The sequence below is a fragment of the Aquila chrysaetos genome, chromosome 1 (assembly GCF_900496995.4).
Source record: "Aquila chrysaetos chrysaetos chromosome 1, bAquChr1.4, whole genome shotgun sequence".
In the NCBI taxonomy this organism is placed as follows: Eukaryota; Metazoa; Chordata; class Aves; order Accipitriformes; family Accipitridae; genus Aquila; species Aquila chrysaetos.
The window spans coordinates 27,938,189-27,951,914 of NC_044004.1; the positions used below are offsets into that span (position 1 = coordinate 27,938,189).

General features: G+C 37.4%; 1 protein-coding gene across 1 annotated transcript in view; it reads right to left on the minus strand.

Annotated features, from left to right (window-relative positions):
- Positions 1–323: 323 nt before the first annotated feature.
- KCTD8 (potassium channel tetramerization domain containing 8) overlaps positions 324–13,726 on the minus strand; it is a 102,807-nt gene continuing 89,404 nt past the window's right edge. Inside the window, exon 2 of the mRNA XM_030025309.2 lies at positions 324–1,613. Coding sequence (XP_029881169.1) covers positions 1,153–1,613 — 461 coding nt within the window. The 3' untranslated portion in view covers positions 324–1,152. The remainder of the gene's footprint in view (positions 1,614–13,726) is intronic.

Here is a 13,726-nt window from a genome sequence, read left to right on the forward strand (position 1 = left end):
TTTTTGTGAACTTGTCAGATTGGAACTGCTTTCTGCTCTGTTAGTAAAACCACTCAGTTTTTTAGTTCATTCCCCGCTGCTTCTTAGTATAACTCTCTTCCTCTTGGAAAGTCTGTATGGTGGTTCCAATTAAATGCCACTACCCTAAATACTTTTCACTCCATCTTGAAACCTGTTTTTTGTTTGGGGTTTTGGTTTTTTTTGTCAGCAGAGTAGTTATGAAAACATTCAACAAAAAGTAACGATTTGCTTGATTCTATATTTTTTTAAAAAGAGGAGGTAACAATAGCCAAGAAAATCTACCAGACGGTTCTTTTAATAAATACATTAAAGTCTCTTTTATTTTTCTCCAATTTTAGCGACTAACATAACAGAAACTTTCAGACCACCAAACCAGTTTTCACAATCTGCCATAAGTTTGCATTTCACAGAAATAATCCTGACAAGCACTAATAGAGGAACGTTGTTGGTGCAATAATAAAACAGTATAAGGCATATTTACACCATCCTTACATACAGAACACTGTACACACAAAAAAATCACAGATCCAGAACAAAGTAAATTCAATCCCTTAAAAGTTTTACGTTTATAGGCTTCGTATCAAACAAATAATTCTCCAAGCAACAGACAACCTCTTGTTCTTGTGTGATTTATTTGTAACATTGTGCTCATGCAAAATAGGTATTTGCTTTATTGCATTAACATTGAAAGAACATTGGGAATTAGTTCTGAAACCAGTTCAATCGAATTTTAAACCCTGTTTCTCTTCATCCATAGCAAGTCTGAGTCATTTTTATTGGTGACATAAAACGAGGCATTAACTGATGATTGAGATTTTTATTCGGTAAGTTCCAAAACGATAATGAAGCTCAACTGACTACGGTTCGAAAACCATCTTTCTTGACCATGCACTTTTTTCTTTGCTATTATGAGGTGGTTTAGATGAGACGCCTTTTGTATTTTTAAAATTTCTATCTTTTTATATATATTTTTAAAGAAACCATGTACTATCCAACATCCACTGTTCACAGAAAGAAATAAAGCAGGAATAGCTCTGGTGGCAGAGTTGGCCAGGAGGAGGACATCAGTAAGTTAGTGGCAACTTAATAAACATCAAATGCCCCAGAGATACGTCATGAAAGTGTTGATTACTATAACCCATATTTCTGCAAGAGTTCAGACTGCCAGGGACGTTTGCGCTCTGGAAAATAATCTGGAATGTGGATTTTTTTAAAATCTTGGATACATTTTCTCATTTCTTCCTCAACACTCAGCTTCTCACATACCTTCTTTTTGGAAAGATTTGTTTCTCTGGACTTGCTAATGAGAGTTTGAAAGAGTTCACTGTTCCTGCGTTTGTCTGGTGGTGGCATCCACTGCACTGGGGCCTTCTTAGACGGACGATCCAAAGTCAGAGTATTTGGCTGGTGGGCTGTGGATGGCTGAGTGCTGGTGGCATTTTCTTGAGGAGTGCTCGCTTCCGAGTGGCTGTCACAGCTCGAGGTGGACAACTCATTACAGGAAGTCCCGCTTTCACTGCCCTTGTCCAAGACTTTGTCGTGCTTCCTTTCTTCGTGGTCTTGTTTGGGGGAAACGGTTCGCTGGGGGGGCCCTAGTACAAGTCAGGAGAGAAAAAGTATTAAGCAAGCACTGGTTTACAGAGAAAACTGATCAGACAGCATTTAGAAAAACGTGACTCAGGGTCTCGGCTGGCATGAATTGGTGGCAGCTCCATGTAGTCAAAAGAGCTATACCAGACTGGTACACAAGTTGAAGGTCTGGTCCTCAAAATTCTCACTCCTAAAAATGTTTACAGCAAGAATAACTTCACTGCCTGCCTAAGAATCCAGGTAAGGAAATGTGCAAAATCCTCACAGATTATCTGTACCGGAAATCCCTGCAGGCAAGTTTAAATGAGCTAGCTTGCTATTACACCCCAAGAAGTTTATTATGAGAAATTAGATTTTGTAGTGTTAGGAAAATACTACCATACAATTTGCAAACTCTTTGCCTAAATAAAAATATTCCAAGGGCTTCGATTTTTTTTTTTGGAAGCTCTTAACTCACCTTTTCAGAAGAGGCTACTGATACTATGCTCTGCAGAGGTCAACTCTGCAGAAGCCCTGGACAAAAAAAAGGAGTATTAATCCTAGAACAACAGAGAGCTCACTCAGTACTGACAGAGTCTTTAGGCTTTTTTTCCTTTTTTTTTATCCTGTGGTGATTTCACTGCACTTCTTAGTGTCAGTTATTGTCCCAGACTTGCCTCAGTGCCAGCTCAGAATTCAGTTGTACACCTTTTACAGCACAATCTGGCAGGGAAAAGGAGGTTATGAAGTTATCGGGAAAGAGGCACTCTGCAATGGCAGGGAGAGTGGTCTGATGGCCTATCAGCAGGCACTGCTCAGCACTTCACACGCCTAAAAATCGGATCTAGGCTGTTATTCTCTCCAGATATCACTTTTGCTTTGAAGTCTTAAGCAGAATATGAATGTGAAAATTAAGTGGTAGCCTCTAAATCTGTGCAAGCATTTTAATTTCTGAAGCCTTATTTCAAAACTCCAGCTGTGAAGTGAAATGATGCTATGCTGACATCATATAAACATCATGATCTTAATTTAGACACTATCTAAAGCTCACAGAAATATCTACAGAGTTCAAGAGGCGTTGGATCAGACCAAAGAGAAAAATTTCACAGATGTTGAAACATCTAAATGAAAATGTAGACTGGGGCTTCAGTGGCAGTTGTGTGTCTGCTACAAACCCTGAAAGTGTCCAAATAGTTTAGGTATCTAAATATCTTACAAAAACTAGATTATCCTTACAGTTTACCCAACCACCACCAGCATCAGTTAACTGCCTTTGCCAGTACCAAAACTCAGGGTATGACAGCTCAACCTTGAGTTACTGGGACAGAGCTGCAAGAAGATTTTTGAGTCACTTAGTATTCTGTTTTTCAGTATTACAAATTAGAAATATAATTACAATTACAAAGAATGCAGGAGCAATATGAACACTCTAGTGTCTTTCTGACTGCAGTTCTATGATCCAAAGGAATCTAAGAAGATTGCAGTATTTTATATGAGACACAGGGGAAAACAAAACAAAGCAAAACACAGAAGCAAATAAATAGTAATCTAACAACAGCAGCATTCAACAACCTGCTTTTCTTTTGTTTTAGCCAGCATCCCAGGATGCTATGTCACATTTCTGTAGTCTGTCTAGAGAAACCCATGAATAACCAAGATCCAAAGAGGAAAGACAACAATCCATCAGGGCTTGTACTTACATTATTCAGAGTGAAAAACACAAATGATTTTCTACTTCATTATATTCAACCGAAATATTTAGCACATGGCTGCAGTGATTCTCCTCCTCTTTCTCTTCCAGAAATAAGTTCACCTTCTTAAATAGATTTACATGCCTTCCTTCTATTGTTGTATCTGGCATTTCATTTCATACCTCAAACCATTATATGAATATGCTAAATCAAGAGTCAGCTGGCATTATGGAATTACTCTGGTTTTGCAGCATGCGATTATAAAACTGAGTAGTTAATCAGATAGTGATTTCAGTATTGTTACTCTGATTTTCAATAACATGATTAACATCAATATCTAATCTAGTTTAAAATCTTAGCTCCTTCAAATCTAACAACATACTCTATGACTAAGAAACTACAGTTTTCTGTTAGCAACACCCTGTAGTCTTCAACTCTGTCTTTCCTGCCCATTTTTTTTTTTTTGCTGTAACTTCATAAATCGAGATATTATTTCTAGCTGGTCTATTTTTATACTTACTTCTTTATTGGTACTCCTTGCTTCTCAAGGGCTCAAACTGGCAACATACTAAGGATCTATTACATAAAAGCACTGAAATACACCTTCAAGAATATAACAAATTCCATTTCCTGCTACAAGATTATTCAGGAGCCTGACAATAGGCAGGTATTTAAATGCTTTTTTGGATCACAGCCCTGAGGTTCAGTACCTTACAGCACTGAGCCCTGTATGCTTCACTGAATTGCCTAAATTCACAATGACTTCAAACACAGGTTTCTCCCACACCTCTCCTTTTAAAAATTAACAAATCCTCCCTCACAAAGAATTCTTTATATGCTCCTGCACTTCTTTCTCAGTAGTGTGTTATTAACAGAAACAACAGTTCTGCTAGAGGGGAGGTTTTTCTCACAATATTTTCCACCTGCTGGAACTCGAAAAGAATTTATAAATACATATGAAAGAATCCTCAAAAGTGATTTGTTTAATTTTCAACATTAGGGATTATCAGATAAATTTAGCTACATCTCTAATTCGGAAAACATCTCCTTATTGCCCTGTATGCTGGCATGCTCATTTGTGGCTGGGATTGTGTGATGGGATGCTGTTTCCACTGTACATTCTCAGCCCTTCCAGAATAACACCAAAGACCTTAAAATAGCTCAGTCTGCCTCAAACTACTTACTTTTCAGGAGTGCAGAATAGATCGTAAAAACTCAGAGAAAGTATATTTGCTCCACTGTGCACATAGAATCATTTAGGTTGGGAAAGACCTTTAAGATCATCAAGTCTAACTGTTAACCTAACACTGCCAAGTCCACACGTAACACTAAAAAACTTCAACCTGTCCCTTCTGCTCCTGCCCTTTCTAGGATCTCCCACCTGCTGCTGGTTCCCCAACTTAGAGAAGCTGGAAGTGAGTCACTGCATCTTGGTCCTCTCCAACTCATTCTTCTCCACCCAGCTATGTCCAGTTGCCCTGTCTACTGCCCAGTTCTCTGAACACCTCCCAGGTAACAGTTCTCCTCCAGGCAGTTCAAGTAGACACTGAACTTCCCACTTCTTTTTCCTTTACCGCTCTTAAATGGCTCTGCCTCTCTTAGAAAATGAGCTTGCCTTTTACCTGGGCTTACTCACCACCTCTGTTACAGTGGCTACTAGACTCCCAAGTCTAGTACACTTGAGAGAGTATCTCAAACACATTTCTCTAATCAGGAAGGCATATTACATTTACTTTGACTGTATTTATTCCTCATCTATGTTGCTCTGCACACATTTTAGCCAACATTTCCTGGCAGAACTAACTGATAGAAGAATCACTTTCAAGCAATTACTACAAAATATTCATGGAAAATGAACTAGAAACTTATAAACCTAATTCTCTGCAGTGAAAATCTGCTTCTAGCAGTTACAAAATCAAAACAGAAACCAGAAGAAGTCCTCTCTGAATTCCCTGTCAAACAGTAACTGAGGAACAGAGCTCCAGTCAGGAACAGAACATGACAAATACAACAGCAAACCATCCACTGGCCAAAATAACTATTTGTTGAAAATTGTAACCACATACTTCTGGAAGTCAAATAAACATTAGATAGGTCTAAATTGCTTGTGGATATTCATAAAGTGCAGTCTGAATAGCTATTTGATGATTTCTTTAGCTCTGTCTCCTGCAACAGAGAAAAATACCACACTGGAAACTTTAAAAGCATAAAATAATTATATTCTGCTTATCTGTATTTCAGTTTTTGTATACACTTATTTTCTTAAATATTAATACAACAGGCTTAAAATAGAGGAAATCATATTCAAATCCAGTTCACCCAACTGCTCCATAAACTGGCTTCACCAGGGGTAAGTCCTGCCTGACCAACCTAGTGGCATTCTAGGATGGAGTTACTACCTCTGTAGAAAAAGGAAGAGCTACGGATGTCATCTATCTGGATTTCTGTAAGGGATTTGACACAGTCCCCCACAACATCCTTCTCTCTCAATTGGAGAGAGATGGATTTGATAGATGGACTGTTCAGTGGATGAGGAATTGGTTGGGTGGTTGCATCCAGAGGGTAATGGTCAACAGCACAATGTCCAGGTGGACATCGGTGAGGAGTGGTGTCCCTCAGGTGTCAGTACTAGGGCCAGTACTGTTCAATATCTTCATCAATGACATGGACAGTAGGATTGAGTGCACCCTCAGCAAGTTTGCAGATGACACCAAGCTGAGTGGTGCAGTTGACGTGTCTGAGGGATGGCATGCCATCCAGAGGGACCTGGACAAGCTCAAGAAGTGGGCCCATGTGAACCTCATGCACAAGGCCAAGTGCAAGGTCCTGCACATGGGTTGGGGCAGCCCCTGGTATCAGTACAGGCTGGGGGATGAAGGGCTTGAGAGCAGCCCTGTGGAGAAGGACTTGGGTGTACTGGCAGATGAAAAACTGGGCATGAGCTGGCAATGTGTGCTTGCAGCCCAGAAAGTCAACCATATCCTGGGCTGCATCAAGAGAAGTGTGGCCAGCAGTTTGAGGGAGGTGATTCTGCCCCTCTGCTCTGCTCTGGTGAGACCCCACCTGGAGTACTGCGTCGAGCTCTGGGGTCCTCACCATAGGAAAGACAAGGACCTGTTAGAGCAGGTCCAGAGGAGGACCACAAAAATGATCACACCTCTCTTATGAGGACAGGCTGAGAGAGTTGAGGTTGTTCAGCCTGGAGAAGAGAAGGCTCCGGGGAGACTTTATTGCAGCCTTTCAGCACTTAAAGAGGGCTTATAAGAAAGATGGGGATGGACTTTTTAGTAGGGTCTGCTGTGATAGGACAAGGGGTAATGGTTTTAAACTAAAAGAGGGTAGATTTAGACTAGATATAAGGAAGAAATTTTTTACAATGAGGGTGGGGAAACACTGGAACAGGCTCCCCAGAGAGATGGTAGATGCCCCATCACTGGAAACATTCAAGGTCAGGTTGGCTGGGGCTCTGAGCAACCTGATCTAGTTGAAGATGTCCCTGCTTATTGCAGGGGGGTTGGACTAGATGACCTTCAAAGGTCCCTTGCAACCCAAACTACTCAATGATTCTATGATTCTATGATTCTCCTCTCTCTCTCTGTAGGTCAAATGCCCAGTTTATTGTATGTGCAGTGGTAGATGCATGCATTAACTTCTTCCTCACTCAGCTACTTTATTCCTACAGTGTCTCAAAGATAATTTGTTTGTTTGTAAATCAGTTTATTTTTACTGTGGAATGTAATAGAAGTTGTGAACATATGCATAGATTGCTGTGGTTAGCTATTTTAATAAGTACTGTATTGACATGAAGAACGGAAAACCTTAGCTCTGGAGTACAACAGTTATAGCTGGATGTAAGACATGTAGATGAGTTGATACTGATATAAAAATAGTCATTTGGAAACAATACATAACCAACACTTTAAATGTGTTCAATATGCAGTACCTCAATCAAGAAGAATGGAATCTGTTAAAGAGATGCTATCTTTTACTGTTGTTCCAGAAAATATACATGAAAAAAATGAAATTATCTGAGTTTTATCAATCCCCTTGCCAGTGCTACAAAATTAAGCCTGTTTGTTGATTTAAATAAAAAACTAATCCAATTTAAAAAAAACCCTAAATGAACAGACCCAAAGTCTTGAGTTTTTCTATGATGTAATTCTAGTGAAAACAAAGTTCTGGGGGATATTTTATCTTCATAATTTTCTGTTTCTTCAAAAGTACTTTTTTTAAAAAAAAAAACAGTTCTACTAGATATAGTATATTGAATTAATCAAATAATCCAATTAAGGGTTCCTTTGAACTAGTATAGCTATAAATGGAACTAACTCCTGCATAAGCAAAATATTTTTAACCAATACTTTATATTTATTGAGAATGTATCTTAAAAACATTGCAGCAAAATTGTTAATAAAATTAGGATGTAAAAAAATACTGATGCAGTAAAAAAATTCCATGTTTTTTAACTGATTTCATAAAAAATGAAAACAGGAGGGCAACAAGTTTTTAAACTGACTAATTATATTGGATGGCTCAGAAACACAATAGCAAAGAGAACAAAAGTTATTTTTATTTGTATGTGTAGAAGAAATTATATCTAATCCAACAATATTATTTGCAGTTGATTCATAATTTTTGCACACTTGAGAACATTGGCAGTATGTGATTTGCACATGATTTTGCATGAAATGCAATTTTTTTTCACATTGTTTTGCATAGGGAAAAGTCCTTATTTTTATAGGCTACACAGGACCTTCAGTCTGGTACACAGCTATGTTAAACCCCTGAATGAACTTTCCCTCTACCTACTATCTCAAAATTATATTATATTCAGAGTGAATATAAGATGAATCCTATTGTGTTTTATGATTTAATTTTAAGAATCTAAGTAAAATTAACTGCAATTAATATACAATCATAGAAAAAATACTCATCAAATCTCACATTATGATGGACTTACCACCTTGCATATCTAGGGTTTTTTATTACCTTTTGCCAACGTTCAAAGTATTACACTAAACTGAATGCTTAGAGAGAAATCACCTGTGAAATCTGATGACAGGTTATGGCTACTGTGGGAACATTTTCATTACCAGACTTTTGAGTACTTAATATCACACTTCAATGGTAAATGATTATCTTTTATGTCTAATTTCACTTTGATTTTATTTTTAAAAAAGATTATTTTTAAGAGCTATAAAAGGATAGCTCTAAACCCCTGACATTTTCTGTGGCATATTAATGATATTTCCAGTTTTAGAAGAAAATCCTGTTCTGAGAGCCCAGCTCAACACAGCAATTCACTCCCTGAGACCAGCAAGGGATTCAGCTTGCCTCTTACCACTAGAGCTGTAGGTTAAAACTAGCTTTATGGCAGGCAAATTTACAAGGGAATTCCTGACCACCGCACTCTGTTCTCTTTAATGCACTACAAAATCAAGCTACATCCACTGCTTGGATTTAGCAGTGAGACTTTATGTGTTTTTTTTTTAACTCCATACAGTTTGTGAAGGAAAATTTTCTACTTATTTTAGGTATTGCAATTTACATCTAACTTAGTCCCGTTTGGGGGTGGGAGGAGGGAAGGCCATGCCCCACTTAATTTCTATTTTAAGGCTAATATGCAGGCCTACACAGGAATTAAGTGGCATGCAGTCCTTAGCTGTTCCTCTGCCTTTGGATGAATTTTATCCATCATGAACATCCCAAGCAAACAATACTAATAACTACACATATATATATATATATAGAGAGAGAGATATCTAAGTGCTCTTGACAAGCTCTGCTCTTGACAGCTTGCACTTATGGGAAAAATTGAAGAGTTCAGTGTAGCGATTTCAGTGGAACGAAACTTTGTGTGGGAGTTGTTATGCTGTGTGGTTTCAAACCACTTCAAGTAGAAAAAAAAATATATATTCAGTTTCCAATTTGGGTCTCATCTGGTAAAAATTTCAAACCACTTTTGGATTAAAGACCTGATCCAAAGAATGCTTAGTATATAACAGTGAAGTATTTTTCAGAAAGGAGGATTGAAACTCAGCATTACCTATTTTCTTCCTCCTTTCAGTTGGGTGACGAATTGCTATGGATAGCCAAATGCTCACACTTTCATGTTCTTTGACCCAGCTGAGGCTTGGCTTTAGTCAATGCAAAGTAGAATAGCTTCAGTAAAATGAAGAGAATGTTCCTTTCGCCTTTGATTACTTCAGGGTGCCATACTTATTTGGAAGAAGTGAGTTAACTTCCCTCAGGCACAAGAGAGAATTAGTTTCTGGGAGGCTTTGATTTATTAATGTGCTAAGCCCTGAACTCTTGGGTAAAAGGCCAGCACTGTTGACATATCAACTTCAGTACTTTGAGCAGAACCTGAATTTTATGTGATTTAAGAAAGCCAAGCAAGGTGGCTTGCAGATGAGACTGCCACAGAGAGGTCTTGCAAATCTCATCAGGGCTTTCCTGACATGAAGAATAGCACTTAGGTTACTCACATTTTATCAAAACAGTTTTGTAAATATGCCCTATGTTCTGGCAAAGCTTCAAATTCGTATCTACAGGGCATGTAAATTAGTTTGGCTTCACTAACAAGCTGATTCTGAGCTGTGAGTCTGGGTCCAAAACTGCATTAATTTAAAAAAAGTTTTAGACTTAAATGTTGACCCCATTCAAGTCAAAGACAACACACTCTGTGACCTTAAGTTACAAAAAATTAATTAAAAAATAAAGCCTGTTCATTCTAGTGTGAATCCAAAAAAAAAGATCTTAGAAGGAAAGCAATTTAATGGTGAAAGAAGAAAGGGTGAAAAAATACTGTCTCTTCTTACAGAAAAAAAAAAGGAACTTAGAATGATTTCTATAACCTTTCAGTACTTTACTCAGAAAACATATTTTTATTGGCATCCCTGGAAAATTCATCTTCAGGTGAAACCAAGCAAAATTATTGCAGATAATACTTTAGCCCCCAAATATTTGAGCAAGAACATGTGAAAACACTATGTTCTAAAGAGAACCTCACTGTAGATTTAATTATCATCTTTGCTAGAATATGGAACTTATAATAATAGGATGTTCAATGAGTCATTGTAGATAAACTAAAGAAACGAAGAGAAATTTAAAAAAAAAAATCATGGCGATTATGAGAGATGAAGGCAAAATACTCCTTGATTACTCTGAAACATTTTACTACATTCAGAATTTAATAGGAAATGCAAATTTTCCCATAATATTTCCTGTCCTCTACTGTCAAGCCCATGAGGCATCTCATATGCTTTGATTCCAACACAAAATTTCAATGTGGGAACTGTACACTGAAGTTTTCTTGGTAATGTTTAGGAGCATTAAGATTTTTAGGAGTGTTTATTTGCTGTTTCATGGATATTTCAATAGGAAGAATATGTCTGTGATTGCACTCTTGATGAAGCCTTTTATTTAAATCTTCTTACCTGCCATGGAAAGATAAAAAGACACTGTGTAGAGATTGCGGCTGTATTGGGCATAGCTCCCACAGGGGAAATTACCCTTTAATAGTGTTAAGCTCGATGGTGTGTGAATGGTTATGTGGTACTTGAAGTGAATGAACCAATTCATCTTTCAGATTAGGACCACATGCCTGTAAGTGATAAGTGCTTTGTCTCAAAAGAAAAAAAGAGAACACAACAACATAAAAATATTTTTCTGTCACATTTACTACCACCTGATATTAAACTAACTTCTAGAAAGGGTACAGTAGAATAAGTTAAATAAATCAATGAAGAAAATTTCTTTGCTTATTTCCAATCAAGCTGTATTCTAAATATTAACACTATTCACAACAAAAAAAAGACTAATTCATATATAGAGAGGGAACTATTTTTATTACTTGGAATGACAGAAGATACACAATAAATAGTCCTGGGCCAAACTTGAATTCATTAGATATTTCACCCTAATCTTGTTTTGAACAAATAACAAAACCACATTCCTTTCATTTGTTACTTTTCCAACTGGGTTTCATGGTAGGCAAAACAATACTTAAATATGAGAGAGCCAGTGAAATTCTGACACAGACAATGTGTTGCATTCCAGTAAAACCAATGAAGAGTCCACAGTGTTTTATTAAATATATTAATCTGAAAATTTTGAAGTCATTCTGAGAAGTGTCTTTTCTTGGCAGATAAGCTAAAGATAACAGGAAAGATCAGTAATTTTCATATCCAACTACAAACAGAGTCAAATATTGAAGATGATATTTTTACTTTGTGGAGTTAGAGATGGCTACTGCATTAATGCACTGCTGGAGATACAAGAAGAAGATGAAATGTTTGGAACAGATAAGATACAAGCTGAATCAACATCAAAAGACTGAAAGTCAGGAAACCACCAGTACTGTCAATATCCACCCACTGTGTATGATGCATGACAGGTTTTATCCATTTCAGGACTATATCACTAGGTCAATACTTTGCAGCCAAAGATGTCAACCCTCCTGATTACCCTTGAAGAGACCACTGTTTAGCAAAAAGGTTGCAAGGTCTTCTGCAAAATCCCAGAAGTAAAATTTCAAAAGTCTATCCCAGCTGAAAGAATATTGTAAAGTTATCTGACAAGTTCCTAGCAGACAACACAGACTTCCAGATTCAACCAGATGCTTCATATTTTGTAAGTTAGTTAGTTATTTGGAGAAATGGGACTCACTGAAGCAGTATAGAATTTTCTTCCTGAAGCAATATCTGGACACGCCATCACATTTTTCAGTGGTGGTCATATGCTATATTAATTTCCACTAACAGCAGAATAATAGCAATAAAATACAAATATTATACTAGTAGCAGTAAGACTGAGCTTGATCTTCAGATTGGAGGGTTTTGGTCATTTTAGAACGAAAGCAATTTGACACAAATGTATTTTACATGTAGAATGGTTGATTTGTTCTCTCTCCACCCGTAGAAATACTTTTCCCTTGCCCAAAATCTGAAAATGTAAGTAGTTAAAATAATTTTGATGCTTGAAAGAAATCTCAGAAATGAATGCATTAGTATACATGACAAATGAGAACAATTTTTTTAAAAAGCATGCCTCTTCCATAACTTCATTTGCTACAGTGAATAGTCACGATTGCTTGTATTTCAGTAACATCTTGGCAGCATCTGGTAGATATGTTTGTCATTCATTTCCAAACTGTAAACTAGGTTCATGCTCAGCTATGTGTGCTAATACCATTTGCCTTTTTTTGACTGGTCATTTTTCAGTGGCTATCAGTTAAGAGCTAAAATCTTTTGTTCTGTCCATGAAAAATGCTTATTAGTTGCTTATTAGATGCAATATTTTCCCTTAAAGAAATAGTTAACTGATATTAAACTCCACCAAATTATCTTCATATTATAAATTTGGTGTCTGAAAGTTAATAAGACTTATCTAGAGTGATATTCTCAATTTACCACAAAAAGGAGTCAGGGGAATGATCAAAAGCAGGACATTTGATCATGTTGCTTTTATAAACTCCCTCAAGACTTCAGTGCTTCTTTCACCTCACTGGTGCTGGCAGAAAGTTTACTTTGTTAATGCGGATCACTGGAAGAGAATTCTTTGACACAGACCCCAGTCTTCCAGCTGCTACTCTAGCCCTTGTAGGTAAAAGTGAAGGTACTTTCTTATTCTTTCACCAGGATACTGGACACTACTAGATAATCTTGGTGTCAAAGATGTAAATGTCTTTAAATTGTTCTTTCTTAACCACTTTCTTGAAATCACCTCTAACATAGGCTTAAGTTACAAGAGGAAAAAAAAAAAAAAAAGCCAACAACACATTTGCAAAAGCTCTATAAGGGCAGAAGTGACAAAAAAAGACGACAATCACTCCGTCTTTGCATTGCAGAAACACATCCCAGATGCATCTCCCTCCCAGGATTCATAGGACAAACTATAAATGACTGCTTAACCTGTGGGTTTAGAGGCTCAGTTCTATTTCCTATTCAGTGTCCTCAGACCACATTCAGAGAAAACAGCTGTTGGGCTGGGGAAGGATACTGTTTATCCCTGATACAGCCCCCTGATCCTTGGGGGTCCCTCTGAGGTTGCCAGATATTATCATTCCCCTTTCTCGCTTCCTTCCCCTTTCTTCTAAGGATATATTTATTTGTAAGTCCATCAGGAATTTCAGTCTGTTGTCAACCACATTGCTGGCTGCTGCCTTCTGCTTTGTAAATATTAATATTGGTCGGGCATCTGCTCAAGTGTGAAATAGTCTTTTAGCCACCGGGTCTGTGTTTGGCAAAGCCCTAATCAGAGTTTTAGGCAATGTGAAGCTGAATCTCTTTCCACCCAGATAAGCAATGCTGTTCTTTGAACCACTCACATTTCGTTTTTCCTGAATTAGTTGTAACTTCTCAGCTGTCAGATGTGGCTCCCTATGTGGCCACATAAATGCTTGTGCCAGAACAAAAGGCATCAGAGGGATGGGAAAGAATATT